Raw genomic sequence first — 23,110 nt, 5'->3', positions numbered from 1 at the left:
TATTGAGAAGTTTTAGTAGAATTTTTCGACTCCTTGCGGTTTTGGTTAAAAGTGAACAACAGTAACGCACATTTAACGTGAAGACCTACGCACGCGCGTTTGTGCGTGCATCTCGAGCGTAACTCGGTGAATATTTATCGGGGGGATTACCTCGGACGTAAGTTGTCCGACACACTTGTTCTGTAAGATACTCAAGACTTACAGTGTGTTCTGTGTACGTTTCCTAACGTGTCGCATGGTGGGCCCTGTACATTGTCTCTGAAGGTCGGAGGAGGGGGCTCATATGGAGGGATTACACGGAGTTTATAACATTCTTTGCAGTCACTGTCGTTGTTTGGTAGCGGTTTTCAGTTGCCGACGTTCCCCTTCCTCAACTACCAGCTTCTAACAGCAACAGCTCACAGCTGAACCCCAGCGGTTATCTAACTAAGTAACTAACTAACTAACCAATCAGCAACTGCGCATCTCCTAACTTGTCCTGCTTACAACACCGTCCCTCTGTTGCAGTGCAATTGTTGCGTTCGTGTTTGTTGGGGTGCCCACGTGATCGCTACTCAACCATTGTCTAGCAACGGCCGTTGTTTGCAGAGCAATTACTTAGCAAAGGCTGTTCTATGGTAGCTAATTTTACGGTCGTTGCCCAACAGCCGGTCTGCATGCCACAATATATTTGTTCTGACGTCATTATAACGTAACTGATAAATTTATTTAGAGATTGAGTACAGGATTTTTATACATTTCGAAGTGAGAGCTGGAAACTGGGGTAGACACCGTGCTTTTAGTTTTGGAAAGCCATTTCCGTCCCCGTTTCGAGTAAAGGAAGCATGTGAATGTCTTTGCGTGGACAGTGTACGCAAGCATTAGTCATTAGTGGCCCATATTTCGTGTCTCTTTATGTTATGATAGGTGAGTTGTCGTACCGCAGTTGCTTATTCATTTAGAGCGGTAAGGATATGTGGCTCTTCCATCGCGCAGTTCATGTGGACTGACGCAAGAGGGCACCAGAAACGAGGCAGCAGTGGCAACTGCTACCCTGCGAAGACGTGAAGAGCAAGAAACTAAATCTGTTGCTCTTCTTAGAAGTTATTCCTTGACCGCAGAATGCACGAAGCTGATGTTATAGTAGGTTTCTGTTTTCTGTGATGACGGGTTGCGGGCAGGACGGCCGGGGAATCAAGGTTCTATTTCCATCAGGTGTATGAGATTTTTCTTTTCTCCACAGCGCCCAGACCGTCTCTGGGACTCACACAGGCTTTTATTCAATTCGTACCTCGAGGTTTCCCTGGTGGTAAGGGAGCCGGGGCGTGAAGCTATCCATTCACCTGCAACTAGTGCCCAAATTAAGAATGTGTCTAGCTATACCTCCACTCTGTCACACGCCTTCATGGTGTACTGATTAATTAATGAATTAACCACGCACACCGATGTTCACTCTGATAATTGGAGACTTCAATGCATGGATAGAGAAGGACCCTGATTGAGGACGCGAAGGATTGGCAGTACAGGCCACTGTGAACTTTCTCCTGTTTGTGGAGGTATAGCTCCTCGCATTCTTAACCTTTGATACTACATGGAGGTGAGTGGTTAGCATCACGTCCCTGCCGCTACTAACCCTCTTCATATAGCCCCGGCACGGACCGCACAGGAAACTTGTCTTCCATTATTACGAGTTATCTTGAAATCGGAATTGGGATGTGTTGGAGTGGACTGGGGACCGGTGGCGGGCTCATGTGAACACGGCCGTGAAAATGCAGACCGCAGTACTGTTAGTGTATCTGTTCACTTTGTGTTCTGTGTTTTCCTCAGGCTGGCACTTCATCAGAATAGATTTCGTTTTGTTCATAGCGTTTGGCGTTGTGGTGAATATTCACCAAAAAATTGCTTACTTCTGAGCTGTTCGTTAACTGTCTGAACAGTGTAAATTACTGGCATAATGCCCCGTTGAAAATTATTCGGAAATTTTCTTCACGTGTTGCATAAACTGTAGGCGTATTATTATTTGTTTTTTGCACATGCAACATCAAGTTTCAAAGCGGAGTTGGCAGGTCTAGACTTGTATTCCAGAGGTGCTTCCTTCGAATGTCGGCTAGGACACGCTATCCTGACTGCGGTGTTTCGTGGTTGTCTTCAGATCCTTGAAGGAAATGCCGGTATAATGCCTCGATTACTTCACGTCCGTTTCCTTCGAAACATTTTCAATTCATCTTTCACCAGTCATTCTACCTTTCAACGCTAGGTACTTACAGGGTCGTTAAATAGATCGCGCGCGCACACCAAGTTACAAAGGCGAGATCGAAGTGACAGGAGTAAATGCAGCTTTAGAATCTCAGGTTATCCCGTCATCTGAGTGTGACCTTTGTAGCGCATGCGCAAGTTTAGTCTCTTGCGGAAGTCCCCCCCTTACGCAGTGTCTCCTGCCTCCTAACACAGTTTAGGTAGATATCGTACCCACGCACTAGAACAACAACCGTGCTATATTTGTACGTTTTCCTAGAGGTCCGCGTGCTGCAAGCTGCCCGTATGTATGCGTTTAGGCTAGAGTTGTGTCTGCACGCATGTCGCTGAGTGATGTTTCCTGTTTTACGAAGTACCGCATGAAGATCATTATCGGCTATAGAAACAAAAGAGTAACGAGACGAGTTTTTGAACATTGAACTCGCCCGCCTTCCGCTCTTGTAACGTCAACTCGCTGGATGTCGATCGTGTGACGTAATCGCCATCTGGCTAGACAGATCCGGTTGCAGTACGTTGCGACATCTGTCGGGAATTCGGCACACTATTGTGTCGTACGTCAGGCAACAATGAACTCTGCTGCACAGAAAACGCGCTCCGTCTCCGCTACAAAAATCAACCGGCTAACCTTTCAAAGCCCAGTTGGTCGCTATTTGTATCACCCGCTTTAACATACTAAAACCCTACATTCTGCCCACAGAGAGTATCTGTGTGTTCCGTATGGTTCTCACAATAAACAATGGTAGTTTCCGTAAACAGCGGTAACCGGTTGCGCTTTGTAATGGTGACGTAATATTTCCTGAGAGGTACGGACTGAATTATTATATATATTATGTAGAACAAATTAAATCTTTAAAGGGTTAATGCTGTTTATTGTGGAAATCATACGGAACTTATAAAGTACCTGTGTAGACAGAAGTTTTTAGTGCTATAGCATGTGGTCCACATAGTTACCACTGTGTTTTATGTAAATGGTAGAAGATTAATCGAGAATCGAGCAAAATCTCTAGTCACTGCATTCAGGCGTTGGTGTGACTCCAGCCAAGGATGATGACCCCCAGAGAGATCTGCTCGCACCGATGTTTTTGATTCTGTGTCACGGGGCTCGGGGTCGGGTCACTTTCACAGCAAATATGTTGGCAGTACTGGGGCCAAGGGTTCCTCTCCACTTTCGCCTCCACAGACTCCTCAGAAAAGTATTTGATGCAAGTACAGTGTCATGAATGTGTTTTGTGTCATTCTGCACTGTGTTGCTGCGCGAGTTGATATATCGACTGTGTGTCAATCAATATATATTTCGGTACTAGGAAGCTGTTGCAATTAAAGTCAAGGTATACGCAGTGTACTGTCATATACTCCTTGTAGGGTGCGTCGTAATTAGACAGTAACGTATCCGACACGTCATCATTGGAAAGTGGCTAAATTCTATTCTCACACTACAGTGGAACCACTTATACACGTTCGCTTGCGTCTCAAGTGCAACTTTATTTACAACCACTCCGTTACATAAAAAAAACTGAAAATTAACCATTAGAAATTGTTACATGTTGGCCATCCTCGGCCATCGTCTGACAATTGTCTAACTTGTCAAATTGCTACACTGTATTTTCAGTGTAATTAAGATTAATTATGTCTTAAGTTAAAATATTTAAAAAATTTTCATCTTTTTGTCAGCCATTTTTTCAGTTGACCTAATCCTTCCAGGTGAACTATGGCCCTGGGGTCGACTCAGCCTCTAACAGAAATGAGTACCGGGAATTAATTAAATAATTTTCCTGGGGGTAAAGGGCGGTCGGTGCGTAGGGTTGACAGCCTTATCGCCATCTGTGAGCCGATTATCTAGAAAATGTGGGAGCCTCGACGTCTCACAACCATATGGGCCTGCACGGCCTGTTAGAGAGATAGCTTTACTTTACTTACTCATTAAAAACATTTGTTGGAGATCGTCACTCGTTGGGTTTTCATGGCGCCAGTATTTCGCGTCTTATTTGTGTAGCTCTTACGGATGTCGATATGGTACTATTATCTTTTATCTGCCGGAGATATCTTTGAACACGCAGGGACTTTTCTTTCGTCATGTTGGCAGCTTAAGGCATGAAGAATTGTTGGAGAGCTGTAGCACTTATGACGAGAGTTCATACCGCTGCAACTCACCCTCCGAGCTCACGGTCACCCCTGTGTGATTGGCAGTCCTCCCTCGTCCTCTGGAGGTCCGGGGTTCAAATGTGGACCCGCAGAACGGCTGTTCTGATTGAGGCTTCTCCTCGTATTTGTGAATCCTTGCAGGCACATTCTGCGATAGTACTGCTTCCTTGCAAATCCTAGCTACTGCCAGCGGCGTGGTATGTGGTTCGCTTCGCTCTGTTAGGGCAGCGCGAAGAAGTTAGGACTGGCTGGAGGGAACACAACAAGTGAGGGGAAAAGGGACAATCTTGAAGACCTAGAAGGAGTTCAAAGTATAATATTAAAATAGATGTCAGTACCAGTTTACACGTTTTCTTCTCAGGCGCGTGAATAAGCCTAGGACTTGCTCCCATGTGCCAAGGCTTCTCAGGCGCCCGGGAAGGGGTGTGGGGGTCTGAACTACACTGAACCGTGCCACTGCTGGTTCTGTCCGTGCGTTAGTTCCACTGAGGCGTCTCTCTGTGTTGCAGATGAAGCCGGTCGCTTGATGGAGGTGACGAGGGACTTCGTGACCGTGGTGGCAGTCGAGGGTGCGAGTGTGGACGAGTTCGTGACGGTGCTGAATGTAGGGTGCGGGGCTCCCGATGGGGCAGAGGACGTGCTGGTCTACCGGCTGCCGGGCGAGCGCCTGGGCTTTGGACTCAAGTTCGAGGGTGGTACTAGCACCAGCGAGAAGGTGCGCCGTCTTTTCATCCAGTCTTGCGCCCCCGACAGCCCCGCGTCAAGGGCGCACTGCACCTGGGGCTCGTTGCAGGAAGGCGACGAGGTGCTGGAAATCGACTCCGTGCCTGTCACGGCCATGACGCGTTTGGATTGCGTGCGCAGCCTCAAGGAGTCTCACGTGGTAATCAAGCTGCTGGTGCGCCACCCTGCCCCACCACCCATCCCGCCCCGCCGTAAGGCGCAGAGTGCCGCGGTTCTGGGCCCTCCTACTGCCTTCGCTGACGTACCGCCTGAACCTGAGGTGTACCTGGATCTTCTGGCACAGGAAGAACTGAACTGCCTGACCGACACAGGCAGCGATGACACAGGCAGCAGCATTTCTACGGTGCTCGGCCCCTTCGACCAGCTGGAAGAAGAGACGTTGCAGCCGCCGCTCAGCTTTCAGGACGCACCGCTCAGTTACGGCGACGAGAAGGTGCTTCCCCCTAAACCTGCCCCCCGTAAGGACGTCCAGGCCAGGTTCAGGTCTGGAAAGAAGCGTCCTCCTCCTCCACCACCTCCAAGGAATGACCGGCCGCAGTGCCCTCTGAATGTGCAGACCATAGCTGTAGTCGATATGGACAGAGGAGACCTGCCCCGCCTTGTGGACGTTGTCCCCAAAGCGGTCCTGGAAACAGAGGAGATGCAGAGCGGTGCATCGCTAGTGGAGGAGTTTGCAGGGGCGGGTGGGGAGCCGACAAGTTCTGCTGAGGGGGAGAACAGATCTCAAGAGAATGAGAGTGCACAGGCACTTGCAGGGAATGAGGAAGAGACTGTACCCACCAGGTCAGAGAATGCAGACCGTACAGTCGCAGTGACAGATGTGCGTGTTGAAGGCGATGGTAAGGTGGTAGAGGCGCAGGAAAACGGATTCTTAGGGAAGAAATACATGTCTGTAGGGTTGCAGAATGAAGATCCCATAATTGTAATGCTGGGCACTGCAGAAGGAAGGCCTGACAATACAGACAGTAAAGGTGGAAAGGTGACAGACATGTCTGCGGGAGTAGAGAATGAGGAAAACAAATCTGCAAGAATAGACAGTAATGGAAACAGGCCTGTGGATGCTTGGAGTAGCAAAAACCATTCTTTAAAAACAGGCAGCATGGATACCAGTCTTTTAATTACAAGGAATAAGGAAAACATTTCTGTAACAGGCACTAAAGGGAACAGGCCTGAAGGAATAGGCAGTCAAGACTGCACGCTCAGAGAAACAGGTGTGAAGGAAAACAGTAACTGTAGTAGTCCTGTGTTAAATGGAAGTGATGGGGAAGTGTCTGTACTGTCACACACGGAAGAGAATTGTTTGTCTGGAATCAGGGAAGAAGGAAAGAGGCCTGAGATGCCACATGCTGGGTTAACAGACACAAATGGGAATGTTGAACTGAGGCTTGTGGAGGAGATCAGGCATATGGAAACAACATTAAAGGAAAATGGGCACGTGAAAACAGATGAAACGGAATATATGCACGTGGAAGAAGGCCCAAAGGAGAATAGTAATGTGGAAACAGGGATGAAGATAAATATGATCATGGAAACAAGTGTGAAGGAAGAGATACACACAGTTGCTAGAAATGAAGATTGCAGTCCTGTAGGGACAGACAGTGGGGAGAGTGATGTGTTAACTGAAGGGTCTGCTCTTGCGGACAACCAGGGAAGTAGAGATCTGGTAAGCAGAGATGATGAAAGCAAGGCAGTGGAGACTGTAGGCGATGATAACAGTCCTGTGCTGCAAGACTCTTCAGAGAACAGCCCCTTGGAGACTCTCAGGAAAGACGACATGCCTGTACTGTCAGACAGTAATGAAAGCAGTTCTTTGGTGATGCAAGATGTGGAAAACAATTCTGTGGTGATTGATACCGTAGATAAAAAATCAGTAGGGGCAGATATTGAAGAAGGCTTTTCTGTGGGTACTGTGAGTGTGGAGAACAATTCTGTTTTGTCCTGTGGTAGGGGAACCAATCTTGTTTTGACTGAGGACATTCCAGAAGCAACAAGTAAAGAACACAGCAATGTTATGATTAGAAATGAGGAAAGCATCGCATTGGTGACTGGCAATGCAGGAGTGGATGGAGTGGGAAACTTGGCAATCTCTCAAGAAGACAGGCCTGTTGTGTGCAACAGTTTCAGGACCGGGTCTGAAGACAGCAAAGAAAACATGAATGTGACAGGGAACTTGCCTGTGGAGAGAGTGACAGGAACTGCTGAAACAGAGAAATTGCCTGAAGGGTCGAGCCAGGAGGCAGGAGTCACCCCGAAGCCATGCCTAGAAGTGCCTGAAGATGCATTTGTGGTAGCTGTGCCCCAGAGGCAAGACCTACCTTCTGACTCAGATGAAGAGGACTTCCTGATGAATCTGCCAGAGCTGGAACTGTTGGAGCAGGGAGGCACAGTGTTCCAGCCCGCCACTGGAGCGCTGCTGACAGCCTCTGATGCTTTCTTCCCGTTTCGGTGCTGGGGACCAACCAGCCATCTGGCGACCATAGGAGAAGATGAAGAGGATGATGCGACCAATCAGGGGTGAGTTTAGCAGGACTTGAGGAATTGTATGCTGTAACAATTGCATTGCTTATATTGAATCATATAAAATGATGGTTATGAACTGTAAGGTAAGAAAGGTATGGAAGATAATTGTGCTGGCCATTTAATGCAAGAACTTGATGAAACACAGTGCACACAATCTTATTTCGATTTGCTGTTAGTGTTAGTTCAGACAGTGACTCTCTGTACCACATCAGACAAAAGTGGAATGGTGTACCCCTGTAGACTGCACATGTTTTTAAAATTCTTAATGTCTAGATCTGGTCCACCATATTGGCTTTGGTGTTAATTTTTTAGAGAGACAAATTTATTATTGCAAACCTGATCACATCACACACACCATACTGTACAGAGTTACAACTTATTTTCTCGTGTGTTAAAAAATCCATCATCACCAAATTTCTGCATTTTATGTCATACATTTTGTATGATATGGCCCATTTTTAAAAAAATGATAAATAAGTTCAGTTCAAGTTCCATGTCCGGTTAGTGTTATACTGGACAGAAGTGGGGGAAAATTAAATTCACGTTACAACTTCTGATGTACACCCCTAATATGTAATTTAATCAAAATTTTATAAGGATTTCCTGAGATGAGACATGTGGGCACATGGACACACACTGCCTGTATGTGTTCACTCCATGCAAATGACATGTACAGAGTGTTTATTTGGAAGCTGTGAATTACTCAGCCAACCACAATATCCTGTGCCCTGTATGGATCCCAATGGTTGGTTACCGTGCTCATGAGGGCCCACCACTGGATCTTGACCTGAGCCATTTGAATTCTGTCAGCACCCTCACACACAATTTTCAGACTTATTGTAATGTTATCCTCCCATCTATGGTTAGGTCTCATAAGCGGTCTCTTCCCTTCAGGTTATCTTCTGACTAAAACTATTTATAATTGTTTTAATCTTGCAGTTTCTAGAATCACATAGAGAGATGAAAAATTCTTAACTGGATAATTCCAGGATGCTCTGAATTTAATAATTACATGTGTTAAATAATTGTCCATTTGTCAAATGATTTACATTGTCTCTTTACAAACAAACAAACGAAGTAACTAACTATATAGCCAGCTGATGAGCAAACAGTCAGACTAGCAACTTGGGTGAAGGTACTTCTTCAGAAGCTAGTAGTTGCTCAGCTGCAGGTACAGAAACAATGGAACTCAATGTTGCAGGGTGCCAGGTGTAGCAGTGATATCCGAGGTGGAGAGGGAGGAAGATGTAATGGGACATGTGGAAGAGGACATGAACCCAGCTCTGTCGGCAGAGAGTCGCCTTGACAACCTGCTGCTGAATGCTGGGGAATTGAAACCAGGACTGGAGGACACGGAGAAAATGCCGGTTACCAAGAATGAAGGTAGGGACCAGGGGCAGGCATTTTGAAATGCTCAGAAGGCCCAGAGCTTCATTACTGAGGCAGTTGCATCCCCAAGGCCCATCTTCATGCTATCCTTCTGTCTGCTGCTTGGTCTTCTCAGTGGCTACTCTCTAGATGGTGTCCCCATAAATATCTTGTCTTTCCCATCTGAGTTGCAAGTTCGTCCCGCAGCTCCCTACTGTGTTCGGTATCCTAACTACTGGGTGACTCAGAAGTTGTTCATTATGTAATATTCTAACTTCCTCACCTAATGCGTCCCTGCAGGAAACTTTGATAGCTCAGTCAGTATAGTGACTAGCCTACAGGTTGGACAGCCAGGGATTTCAGGTTTGATTCTTGTTGAAGGCAGAGGGTTTCTCTTCTCTCCAGTGTCTGGATCAACTCTCTGCCCAAACCAGTCTCATTTCCCTGGGGTTAAAGTGGCCGAGGCGTGAAGCAGGCCACTCACCTCCATCTATCACTGAGACTGAGAATGGTGGAGCTGTACTGTGTCCAGGTGCCCAATTCAAGCCGTGACACAGCTAAATCGCTACCGATTTCAAGTTCTTAAGTAGAAACCTGCTTAATTCAGTGCAGCAGCTTCTTCAGTTGGAACGGATTCGTTGAATTGTAAAAAAAGAAAACATTTCCAACTGTATTAACCTATGCAGTCGAGACAGCGTCACCAGTTGGTGTAGCGCTAGACTTACATCTGGCGGTTTTCGGTTCGAATCTCGGCTGGGACACAAGCCGTCTTGACTACGGTTTTTCGTCGTTTTCTGTAGTCTCTCCAAGCAAATGCCGGAATACCACCACCATTAGACCATGGCCGCCATTTTAAGAATTAGCATAGAATATGACAGTGCCGTACCCACAGAAGAGAGAGCGTGTGCAGATAAAGACACGCGGCCGTGTATGGGCAAAGTATTCGACGTGGAGAGGTCAGGTCAGGATAACCGGAACTGTGGCGTATGGTCGTGACGAGTGACAGCTGTTTGCTAATTCGGGATCGAGTATGCCATCTCCTGCCATCTGTTGGCAAAGCACTCAATTACGTGAATCACACAGTCTCGGCTCTTGTCTCTACGTCCCATCTGTGCACATCTGTTGTGGCTCACCAAGGGTAGCACAGGCCGAGGGTGGATGAGATGTCAACAGAGTGCTGGGGGAGAAAGTGACAGGAATTTGAAGAAAACTGCATAATGAGGAGCTTAATAAATTATACTCTCTATCAAACATTATGAGGGTGATCATGTCAAGGAAAATGAGATGATTTGGACGTGTAGCATGCCTGAGAAAGGTGCACAGAATTTAGCTATGAGTACCTGAAGGCAGGAGACCACTTGGAAGACCAAGAATTGATCGTACGGAAATCTGTCTAAGGGGAGTGAGGATGGTTTAAATTGAACTGGCCCAGGATGGGCTTCAGTGGTGGGCTTTTGTAAACACTATGATGAAGCTTGGGCAGGAGCGATCGTGCCCTGAAACAATGCCCTCTAATCGTATGCAGCAGGCCTCTGTTTCTTGGCAACTTGCCGCCATGTTGGTTCCTCATTCCAGCGCCTTCTGGAATTCAGTCTGGCCAACAAAACACGTAGGGACGAGTTGGCAGGAGATTCGCGGAATGTCGGCTGGACCATGTTCGTACGTTGCGAAGATGGATCACATAGTGTCCAGGGCACGCCACAAGATCCTGTTGGTTTGAAGGTAATTCCGGCGTAAGGAAAGTTGGGATGTTCTCGTGTTCCCGATGTTTGTCGCGTTTCTTTGTCCATTGCTTGACCCCATACGGACCGAAGGTCATGAGACTGGTGTTCAGGTATTGAATCCCGTGATAGTTCCATAAAGTAGGCCACGACAGCTTCCACTCACATCATTCCCACTTCATTAATCCTCTCATTTGACTCTGAGCTACTGGCAGCGTCGTTAAATAAACAATGAATGAGCATTTAGAGGCTCGGTCGTACCTCTTAGAAAATAGATCTGTCACAATGGCCGGACAGGTTGATGTAAAGGTAAGGCTCGAGACTTGCATCAAGGAGGTGGACGGTTCGAATCTCTGACCGGACGCCGACGTTTATGTAGTTTCGGTCACTCTCTCCCTCCGTGCAAATGCCGGGCTAGTTCTTCGATTAGGCCACGACGCTTCCTTCCGCGTCCTTTCTAGTTCACTGTTGGTCCGGGATCCTACCATTCGACGCTGTGTAGTCTCGACACTGGAAGCGTCGCACTCAGGGAGTTGGCCCACATTGGCCTGTTCCGGCCTCATTCGTCCAGTTGTCTCTTCAGAAGCCTTCCCCCTTTACCTTGATCTGTTTTCTTCGCATCTGTCGATGTCTCCAGTACCGTTCTGCGTTTTGGTAGTTTGCCCATTGTGGACCCCGTTTTTAGTTCTTACAGAAAAAAATTAAAAGGTATCCCTCTAACAGACCGTGGAGGCCCATAGGGTTGTGAGACGTCGAGGCTCCCACATTTTCTAGACAGTCGGCTCACAAATGGCGGTGAGGTTGTGAGCCTTACGCACCGGCCGGCCTTTACCCCCAAGAATGTTCATGATTCTCATTTCTGTCTGAGGCTGGTCAATTGAAAAACATCCAGTGACTTTACTGGGAATCAAATCCGCGACCTTCCCTCTTGTGGCATAGTGCACTACCGCGTGCCTTCCTTTTTACTATGCACCGTGCGAGTACGTTCCGGCCTTCATCTCATGCATCTGAGTGGAAGTCTGTTTTCTGCGGTTCATTTCGTGAGACTGTCCAATTGGAGAGGAACCCTGTCATGGCTCGGGATTTGCCCGGAGGGGCCGACGGAAGCCACACGATGCCTTCGTCAAGAGAGCCGTGACCAGGCTGAGGTTCCATTCGAGCTACTCCAACCCGCTTGCTAATTCTGTTGCTTTCACCCCCGCATAAACATGTCAGATGGGGTCTGATGCGTTTGCTGCCTTTCCGAGACACACTGATTCGGCCCACTGCGGTCATAATGAACACTAAGTCGGGTAGAATAAGTGGTTGTCACAGTCTTTAATCCCTCAAACTCTAGTGGTTATTATATGTACCACTTGCTATGACATCTTTGAAATCTGCATTCTGCCAATAGAGTGTGTCTGTGTGTCCGTATGGTTCTCACAATAAACAGCAGTAACCGGTTGGTCTCTGTAGCGGAGACGTAATGTTTCCTGTGAGGTACGGACTGAACTGTTATATACGAGTGTTGTGTAGAGGGTGACGAACAGTTTGGAGGTTATCGTTTCCTGTCTCCTACGGCAACTTCTTCGCCATGTCAGTAAAGCTTGTTATCTAAGCACATCATTGCAGGGGTTGGCATCTTTCGTATGCAACGGTTGGGGGGGGGGCATGTTTTCTGAGGTAAGCGGTTTGTCTGGTTGTCCCGTCCACCTGTGACGTGAAATCTGCTGCGGTCACCACGAGCTCGTTTAGATGAAATGTTTGTATGAAGAATTTGCATCATCCCATCTCGTTGAGAGGCATCAGCTGCCTCGTTCATTAGCACAGTCCGTTTGTCTGAGGTCTGCATCACAGGTCTCCATAACCCAGACCCACCAGTTTGTGCTGCTGTTTGTTATGAGAGTCTTACCGGGAACATAAGTACACCGTGTGAGCAGAATGCCACAACATGTGTTACCTATAGTGACCACTGTGTTTGAAAGGGTGAACATTCAGCGAGACAAAACCTAAATCGTCATCTTTTTTTGTTTTTTTGTTTTTTCCTTGGCACGACAGCCCCAGTGGGCTTAGGCCTACCTCCATGAACTTCTCCGTTCACTTCGGTTTTTCTAGATCTTACACACTCGGTAGGACTCCTTGGGCGGGTGATAAGCTCGTCGCAAGAGCTCTACCTGTACACAAACACAGAAAAACGCACACACAAACTAAACATCCATGCCCTGAGTAGGATTCGAACCCACGATCCTGGTTTCCAAGCGAGCGAAGACAGTACATGCCTTAGACCGCTCGGCTACCGTGACCGGCTAAAACTTCATCTTTAGGGGGTTTAAAATAGAACACTAAATGGGCATTTATGAACAGTTCTGTCATCTGGGATATAACGCCGTGTATTTCGTTGAAAGTAAACGGACGTTTCGGAGGAACATGTCGCATTCATCTTAAATGTCGAAGAATGAGCCAAACTGAGAGCAAGTGGCAAGCAGAGCTGCTTTCGCGCGCTGGTTCCTTGCTTGATTTATTCTTCGACACTGAAGATGAAGGCGGATATGTTCCTCCGAAACGTCGGGTGACTTTCAACGGGCTATACGGCGTTATATCCCAGACGATGGAACTCTTTGGGAATATTACTAAACATGGAAATGTACACTCGAAGAACGAATCTTTATATGGTCGTGGGCCATATAAATCCAATGGAATTTTCCGCCAATAGTCGGGTACCGTTTAATATAATCCTAACATCTGTGCCACAATCAGCGTGGTTTCTTTTGATACGTGTGATGAATACGAGGAAAACTGTAAACGTTTCCCATTTATGATCCATGGAGGCGATTTTAAGAATTGAATCACTCTCAGAAGTTCAGATAAAGACATGGAGAGAAGGATTTGAAAGACCTAGGCATAGATGTCAAGATAATATTAAAAAGGGGTTATAAGCTATGGAGTGTATATAACTGCCTTATGATAGGATCTGTTGCTTAGCATTTATGAGAACAGCAAAGAACCTTCGAGATGCACAATAGCTGGTGATTTAGTGACCAGCTGAGCAACTGCCGACTGTTGAAGGGACGTCCTGTATCATGGGGATAGATGTAGCAAGTAGGAAATGCGGACCGGCATAAATTGGCATGGGTTGTGAAGAAATTAACTGAATTGGACTGAAGCGGACTTTTGTGGTGGCGGGTATGAACCTGAGGACTGAAGTGACTGTGGCGAGGCCCCCATCCCAAGCCCCACAGACGCTGGAGCAAGGTCCGGCCTTGAACTTGTGCTCGCGCCGTACAGGCTCCTCCGTATGCCAGAATCATAGGGAACAGAAAGTGGCAACGGGCTATTGGATTCAGAGCTGGGCCTGGGTTCGTACCTCAGAGGAAACACACTACGTCTCCGCTACAGAGCCCAACCGGTTAATGCCGTTTAGGGAAAGAATCGCTGTTTGCTGTGAGAACCACACGGAACGCACAGATACACTGTGGGCAGAATGCAGGGGATTTCTATGTTAACGCAGATGGTAAGAATAGCAACCATTATGCGACTTGAAGGACTAAGAATAGATAAATTGTAATTTTATATGTTGTTTTATATATGTGTGAAACTTGGTCTCTCTCACAGACTGCTAGCGTGTCAGAAAACAGGGCGCTGAGGGAGGGAGGGAGGACGTGACAGGAAGACGTAGAGAATTACATGATTAACAGCTTCACATGTGTTAAAGTGACAAGACAAAGGAGGATGAGATGGGCGAGACATGTAGCACACGTGTAGGAACGGAGATATTTAATATGGCGTTTACGTCCAGATGTAAGATGGAGGATCACATGTGCCCAGTTGCATGTCTGACTTCGGGTGTTATGTTGCCTAGCGACGCTGAGTGTCTGCAGTGTTTTTGAGTTGAAGAGGAGATCTGAAGATGCCGGGGGGGGGCGTAAAGCGGTCCTTAAGGGAAGTGTCCTGGAAAGACTACTTAACATTCGTGCTGCTGGAATGTGCTGAAGGATGTGTTGAGGGGGCACCGGCACGAGTCACGTGCAAGGCAGCCAGTTGCCCCCATCACCCCGGTAGCATGACTGGGGGGTGATGGGCTGCAAAGGATCCGGAAGGAAGTGTACCGGCCGTCTTAACTTGGACTTTCCGTTGTGTTCCTCAGTCCCGCTGCGAAAATTCTGGGAGTATGCCACACGCGATGCGACGCGTCTCACTGCCCGCACATTGGTGAAACAACGGCTCGCCATGTGCGCACTCTGCCCCCAAGGTTGACATAGGCCAGTCTTTAGCACACAGCATGCAGGGCTCATTTCCGTCTTCGTATTGTGGCATATTTCCTCAAGACAGCCATTACTGAGTGACGACTTCGCAAACAAGCGTGTTTCCACGCCAATAGTTGGATACAACAATAATGGGAAGTGGCGTTCTTTACGCGGTCCGTGTCGAGATGTTATAAGCGAGGAAAGTCCAGAGACACTTTTGAGTTAGCTAGTTAGTTGAGTTCGGTTGAGTTGGTGAGTAACTGCTGGGGTTCGGTCCTTGTGAGTTATTGCTGTTAGGAGCTGGTAGCTGCGGTCGAGGACAATTTGGAAACCCGAAGGAAGGTGAACATCCAAAGTTGGAAGCCGCTACCAAGTAACGGTTAGTGAAGACGTGACTGTGGACACTAGTGCGTGTAATAGTGAACTGCAAAGTGTAGTCAGGCGCTGTATCAAAGTGTCCAATAAATCCGGTCACCAATCCAAACCCCGTCTATAGTCACTCCTCCACGTGACAGTATGTACCCACCCCTCTGCCCCTCTTGTCTTCATCGGCTGTATGCCCTCATTGCAAGTTTCACTCGTCCCTTCGGCCGATGTTTTCAGCTCGGACAGTAGCTCAGCAGCTCTTTGTGCTCCGTCCTGTCTTATTGTGATATTTTCTTTGTATTTTCTGCGCGTCATCGGCGTCCTTGGTTTGACCCTTGGCGTAGTTCTTTGTGTGGAGATTGGTTGCGATCCGGAGACTCCAGCTTGGCACGCCTGGTGTGCCGTGAATCCTAGTCGGCTGGGGTTGCACGCCAGTTTAATCCTGGCCATGCCGTAGAGATGAAGTCACAGAAATTGTTTAGGTGAAAGTAACTCGTATGTCGCTGTCTCCTCCCCACGGGCCGCGCCCGGCGAAGGGTCACATCAGCACACTCCGAACGTCACCGCCGAGTTGTCGCATTCGGGACGACCCGGGGTTCAGACCTCGCCTCACATACCGGGTGCCCTCCGTCTTCAGTGAGTTTTCCTCAGCCCTTCTAGTCACATACTGGGATTAGTACCTCCAGTTAGGCTACGACCGCTTCCTGCCACATCATTTCCAGTCCACTCTTTGCTGATCCTACCATTCCACATTGCATTGTTTGAGCTGTTTATTCAAGGTCACTGCCAGTTGCTGAGGCTGTATAGCGTGGAAGCATGAGTGGAAATGAATTGAATACGATTTCTGAGAAAGGTACTATCCCGGTATTTGATTGAGGAGGGGGGTGGGGTTGCTGAGGAAGAGCTAGAAAATCCTTAGAGCTCTGGCAACCTCAAGTCAGAAGCGATATGATTTGAGTCAACTTTTGTTTTGAACTTGCTCTGAAATAAATGACGAATAAGTAGATAAAAGGACAGAGTTGTTCACACATATGGTAGACATTCACAGATGGCAGCAGGGACGCCTCTCTCTCCATTTGCATTCCGAGAATCGAGAACAGTTCGCCGAGCCAACAATCGGACGGGTTCGTCGATGAATGTTAAGAGCCACAGAAGATATCAATTTCGGGGGCCCACTTTCCATAGTGTTGTCCGACTCAGGGGGGCATTGACCCGCTCTTTGTTCTGTATTGTTGAGCTGCAAGGCCCCCTGGAGGACGCACGTTATGGGAACGAACACAGTGGGCCATGGCTGCCCGTGTGCGACGCGGTGCGTGTCAAACGTGTGTCACCTGCCCACCGCCTTCTGTACGTGTCTGCCCCGCTCGCTTTGTTGCAGTGGAAGCTTCACTTTTTACGATCCCGTTTCCGTAAAATCGGTTTATGAGAAGGAAGTGTTCACTTTAAACAGTTGAACGTACGTCGCCATGTCAAACTTCTCTTATTTCTTCTGGCATGCAACACCGTGTAGTTTGGTACATACCCTCATGGAAGGTTGGCTGCCAGTGAACCAAAGTGCACGGTGTCACATGTCGGTAGAGCGTAATACGGCAAACCCTCGCTAATCCAAATTAATTGGGGGGGGGGGAAGTCATCCGGATCATTGAAGCAAAAGGTAGCCCTAAAAGACAAAAAGAAAAATTTGGACATAAATAAATGGAGAGTGTAACGACATGAGCAGTGCTGATGAAAATGAATAACAAAACGACAATGCATTTATTCACCGCTAGAAGACCCAGAAGCTGTACTTGTTTCTGAACGTAATGATGCAGGTTTGAAGCAACCGTCTCAAGTTTTGTCTGAACAGACAAGTGACTCATCTGCCTTCCCAAACGCCGTGTGTCTTTTAAAGCATGTACTCAACTGTGAACAGCATTTGTCATTGCTCATATTTCGATCCGGATTAGCGAGGGTTTGCTGTATTAGTACACGCCCGTGAGAACCTTAGATCTGACGCAAGTTAGGAAGCATATGCATGGCGTCACAGTTGTGGAATGTTCACTGGCTTTTCTTTGACGATATGTAAAACCGTTAAGTTTTACGGGAAAAGTGTGTGTCTCGTTTCTCTCTGCAACTTTTGATAGAATCATTTAGCGAGTTACGTTCGAGATGGGCGCAGAAACGCGCGTACGTCTGTCTGCATGTGAAATGTCCGGTTTCAGCCAAATACATTTTAGTAAAACTCAGTCAAACTGTGCAGTAACCGATGCAAAGACATTTTACATAAAAACAGTGAAGTAAAGCTATCCCTGTAACAGGCCTTGGGAGCCCATAGGGTTGTGAGACGTCGAGGTTCCCGCAGTTTCTTGACAGTCGGCCCACAGATTGCGGTGAGGTTGCCAGCCTTACGCGCCTGCCGGTCGCCCTATTCCCACAGGAAGATTCCTGGTACTCATTTCTGTCAGAGACTGAGTCGACCTCAGGACCATAGTGCGGCTGGAGGGATACGCACGTCACACTGGCCGTTACATACAGGGTGCCCATGGAGTTCCTGTCTGTTTCGCTAGGGGACAAATCACACAGTGATTACTCGCCAGGTGCAGGCTTTTGGCATTTCCTTTCAACCCCGTCTCTGATTTGCCCCCTTGAAGTGGAAGCGATGTTAATCGTCAAAATCTTGTACTTGTGTGCTACAAGAAGCTGCGAAATGTGTTGACACCACGCGCACACACTCAGGCTAGACGAGCGAGGTTCGACCCCTGGTAGAGGCAATTTTGTTTTTATTCCACGGCGTCCAGATCTGCTCTGGGATCCACCAAGCCTCGTATGCAGTGGGTACTCCGGGTTCATTCCCAGGGAGTAAGGCGGTCGGGGCATGAAGCACACAGCTTACATCCAGCTACTGTTGAAGTCACGAATGATGGAGCTGCACCTCCACTGACCAATACATCTTACGTTCACACGAGTTATTTCTGCGATGCACTATGTGTGCACACTGCCGCGCCCGCCACTTGCTGACTTGGGGTTGCGTGTCACTGTTTACACCATACTACCGGGGCCCACCCACTCCGCCCCCTCAGTGTCAACATGGGCCCCAGACAGACACACCCTTTCGCTGGTCCCGTGGCTTATCGAGTGCCGTCAGGTTGCTCGCTGTAGCGGCAGGGTTACGTGTCTTGCAAAACTTATAGTTGCTTAGCTAGTCGAAAGATTATCGTATTGACAGTAAGGCCCCACTGGTCTCTATCCTGAGCCATATGAATCCAGTCGGTACTCCCACACATATTGCCTGTAAGGTTCGCTGTTGTGTCATTATCACATCTACACCTAGGCCATCCAAGCTGTCTTTTTCCTTGAGATTTTCCAACCAAAATTTTGAATGTATTCTTCTTGTCCCACATGTCTTTCTTGTCTCGTTCCCTAGATCTGATCCCCTGAACTGTGTTTAGCGAAGCTTTTGTGAGGTGCCCGGCTCGGCGTTTGCCCCTAACGAGAGAGGTCACTGTGATCTCCCGTATGAGGCAATAGCCTCAGAAGGTTCCGAAACCTGCGGAGTGAGCGCGTGACAGGTCTGGATGGGAGCGGAGCCGGTACATTGCTGTTGTAACTTGCGGGTAATGTTTGCAGCCCGTCTAGTAGCACGCTGGCGCGCAATGTTTGCAGACCGGCTAGTAGCAGAAGTGACTCTAGCCTGAGAGGAGCTGCCGGTGTGTCAGTCGCTTGGGAAGTCTTGGCCCCAGCTGTTGTGTGTGTGCCGGTGTCAGTAACTGTACAAGGCAGTGAAGAGGCAGGGGCTCGACAGGGGACGTACTGTATTAGTGGATTGTGATTATTGGTTTGCTTGTGGCCTCCCCCTCCCCATCCGAGTCCCGTGACGTAGACAGTTCGCTGGGTCCCACTCACCGCGACAGCTGTTCAACATCTGCACATCAGTTGGCCAAAATGGCAGAAACAGTGCCGGTCTGAGGCTTTGTAGCTTAGCAACCGCACCTGAGCTCAGCCAGGAGCTGCAAGAAAGGTAACAATGATAGCTTAGCAACTGCAACTTAGATTTTGCATTGTTAGTGTTAAATAACCTCTCTCAATTGTTGTAACAGTGGTGTAATTGTACCGGTTACGTCACACTGCTGAAGTGAGAGCAGCGAATTGTACCAGCCGGCATGTGGAACGAACAGCCAACCAATTGACCGACCGAGCTGTCAGATTCCTTCTTGTTTATGTGAACGTGGAGGTTCATCGCCGCCCCCACGGTCTCACGATAGGCGCCAATCTTTAGCCAGCTGAATCCCGTCATTTCTCCGAGTTCCACTGCAATATCATCCCCCCACTTGGGCTTCTCCTTCAAATTCTTCGTTTTTCACCATACCAATTTGTGCTACATGTGTTGCCTATCCAGTCCATGATTAATCGCTGTGTTGTGGGATACGAATTATGAAGCATCGCATTACGCAGTTTTCTTCAGGCTTCTGTCACTTCCTGTGCCTCGGCCCACTTGTAAACTGCACCGAAACTTGATTAGGCGGCAGCTGCTTCGTGCTCTTCCACCCTGAAGATAGAGGCAGTAGAATCCCCCGAAACTGCGTTACATGCCAGGAGATATACCTCTTCACTTCTCTGTTTGTTTGGGCGTGTTTGGGTTGTTTATTTGTTGACCTTTGACCCGCCCCCTCCCGACCCGCTGCCAGGGCTGTCCACACTGCTGGAAATGTTCCCATCGCAAGGAGCTTTATGATGCAATTACGAGAAGTAACAACAATGACGACAGGCACAACAATGCCGTATTATTGTTGAGATTATGATCTCTTGGGATGGGCGTACAGAATGGTAGCAATACTTACACACCGTTACCGTACGCACTGGCAAGAGTACGGAGTAGATTTCATATTATCCTTGGGTGTTCTCTGTTAGGTCCGCCTAAGAAAGAGGTCGGTTACTTTGCTATGAATATGAGAGTAATGAAACACGCTTCGTATCTGTGGGATGGTCTCGGAGCCATTCGAGTGAGAATCTGCTTATGCAGAGGGTGGAGGAATTGTCAGCATATGTGCCCTGAGCCAGTCAGAACATGCTAATGATGTGCCAGATATTGCTACATCAGACGCACTGTCTCCTTCTAATTCCGTTTAATTCCTTGTTTGTATTTTTCTGTCTCTCTTCTTTCTTATGTCGTCATGTTCCGTTTTAATCTCATTTCGATGTGGAAGTACAAGGTCGGGCAAATAAGTTTCGAGACATGGCAGTTCTGTTACTTGGAATGTTAGGTGACGCAACAAGACAGCTCGCGTGGAAAGTTTGGATAAGTTGCGGTGAGCCGCCAGCTGTGTCCAGCAGACGATGGAACAGAGAGTCAATGTGAATTTTTGGGTTAGACTGCAGAAATCGCCAAGAGGACCGTTATAGAAATGTTAAAACAGTTTATGGGGAATCCCCAGGGAAGCGACGAGAGTCCAAAGTCCCGGACCGAAACAACGGTGATCTGCTTTCTGGACTTGAGCGGTACCGTCCGCCCGAAGGGTGCGCTGTGGAGGCCCAAGCGCGGGGAGTGGTGGACAGATCTGCACGACAACGCCCCGGCACATCTTCGCTTCGAGTGTCGCAGTTTTCAGCAGGAAAATGCATCTCTGCCATGGACCATCCGCCGCACTTTCTTGGCTTTGCTGCAGCTGACGTCTGGCTGGTTCCAGAACTCAAGAGTGTGCTGAAACCAAAGCGTTTCTTGGACGTTGAGGACATTAAATCATCCATAAATATTTTTGACAGACATTCCTGTTCAGTATGTAAGATTTGAGGTTTTCACTGCAGTGACTATGAAGAAAGCGGTCTCCTGGGATGTGGCTCCGTAACGCAATATCTACACGGCGTCACATCCCAGAAGACTGCTTTCTTCAATCCTGTTCAGGATTGTAAAAACTGTTTCGAGCAATGGCCGAATTTCTGGGAACGTTATAAAGAATTGGAGGTAGATTACCGAAAAATTCTTCGTTGCTAATATCTGAGGCTCCTAAAGTAAATAAAAGAAATAGTCTCGGAACTTATTTGCCCGACGTTGTGTACCCCGCGGTATCTTACACACGTTAACACAGTTCTGATCAGTAGGTACAACACTCAGCCACCTTATCGGCTCGTTGAGGTGGGAGTTCATTTGTTCGTGTGCCCAGAATCTGGAGAAGTTAACATCTGTTGCTCTCGGATATGTCTGATATCTTGTGAAGGTTTTGCCGTTTAGACGTGCGTGTGTGGGCCCATGCACAGTTGCATCTGTTGTGGTGCTGTAGTGTTGGCATGTTCCCTGCGAAACAGCTGCAACACGCTGTGTAGGCTATGTCTGGGCCAGTGGAGGCTCCATTTCGTGCAGGTTTCTGTATGCCAGGCGATGCAGGCTTGTGGAGATGTTTGACGTGTTGAGTAAGTTCGTGAAGCTATCCCTGTAACAGGCCGTGGAGGCCCATAGGCTTCTGAGACGTCGAGGCTTCCATATTTCCTAGACAATCGGCTCACAGATGGCGTTGAGGCTGTCAGCCTTACGCGCCAGTCGGTCGCCCTTTACCCTCAGGAAGATTCCCAGTACTCATTTCTGTTAGAGGCTGAGTTAACCCCAGGGCCATAGTGCGGCTGGAACGATTAGGTCAATTGAGAAATCCTATCACGTCATCGGGAATCGAACCCGCGACCTTCTGCCTTGTAGCATAGTGCCTCAACCAGCTACACTACCGCGTGCCTCTGCCCGAATATAAGGCGACCCCAATTTTTTTTTCAATGAGAAAATCAGATACATGTAGATGTTTTGACAAGATTGAGCATGGCACTTCGTTATGAGGGTTATGCATAAAATAAAAAGTACAAATAATTGTGTTCAAAATATACATTAAAATAATTCTAGGAATTTTTTACAGATGTCATTGGAATTAGCATTTAGAACGCCTCTTAATCGCCGTTTTCGTGTTCATTCTTAAGGTCCTGTTTCTAAGGAGCGCTGTTCGAAACAAGACCCCACCCTGTTCCCGGCACTGCACACAGGCGGTCGTGGCCCGATTGTGCTGCTGTCTCGAGATTTGTTTGCAGAGACTGAGGAGAAACACGAAGGTCATCAGTCAGGATAATCTCAGCCGAGATTCGAAACGAGCACTTCCCGACTGCAAATGTCGAGCGTTACCGCTACACACCTGCTCCCTAATGACGTGTTACAGACGTCACGTTTCGTCACAGCAGTCGCAAATATTCCGAGTGAGACGGACCCTCCATGATCCGTTTTAATATTGTAATGTTATACACCGATCAAGTCTCATGTCTTTACACACGTGTTTGGGAGGTGGATACCCTGGTTTCGGAGGAATCTGCTGCCTCCATCTTCATGGTGCAAGAGTACGCTTCAGAATATTCCCGCCATTAAGACCCCAAGCGTAAGCTAGTAATGCTCGCTGTTGGGTCCGAACTGGATTAATTTTACAGATAACTAACTAACTAAATGAAACGAGAGTCCTTGAGAATCTGGTAGTTGCTCAGCTGGTTAACGAATACAAATATTATGTTTCTGGACGTTATGTATCGTTCTGTTTTCATCCAAACACCGTCCTGTGGGTTTTACCTGAACACGGAGACAGAATCCAGCCTCCGAAACGTCGTGTTTTCAAACATAAACAGGACAATGCATAACGTCCAGAAACAGCATTTGTGTTACTGAACCATCATCACAAACTGTGAGATCTTTAGTCAACATATCTGTCGCCTTCACATGAACCTCCCACTGGACCCTATCCTGAGCCAGCTGAACCCTGTCCACACCCTTACATCCCATATCTTTAAGATGCATGT

At 47.8% G+C, this 23,110-nt stretch overlaps 1 protein-coding gene across 2 annotated transcripts in view; it reads left to right on the top strand.

Moving 5' to 3' along the window:
• Positions 1-23,110, top strand: part of LOC111863543 — a 55,807-nt gene that overhangs the window by 7,397 nt on the left and 25,300 nt on the right. For both annotated transcript variants that reach the window (XM_023849951.2, XM_023849950.2), the window contains exons 2-3: positions 4,887-7,635; positions 8,843-9,024. In XM_023849951.2, the coding sequence (XP_023705719.1) occupies positions 4,904-7,635; positions 8,843-9,024 (2,914 nt within the window). In that variant the 5' untranslated portion in view covers positions 4,887-4,903. The remainder of the gene's footprint in view (positions 1-4,886; positions 7,636-8,842; positions 9,025-23,110) is intronic.

This window comes from Cryptotermes secundus, unplaced genomic scaffold, assembly GCF_002891405.2.
Source record: "Cryptotermes secundus unplaced genomic scaffold, Csec_1.0 scaffold184, whole genome shotgun sequence".
Lineage (NCBI taxonomy): Eukaryota > Metazoa > Arthropoda > Insecta > Blattodea > Kalotermitidae > Cryptotermes > Cryptotermes secundus.
The sequence above is the reverse complement of the archived record's forward strand: the minus strand, read 5'-3'. Positions and strand labels throughout refer to the sequence as shown.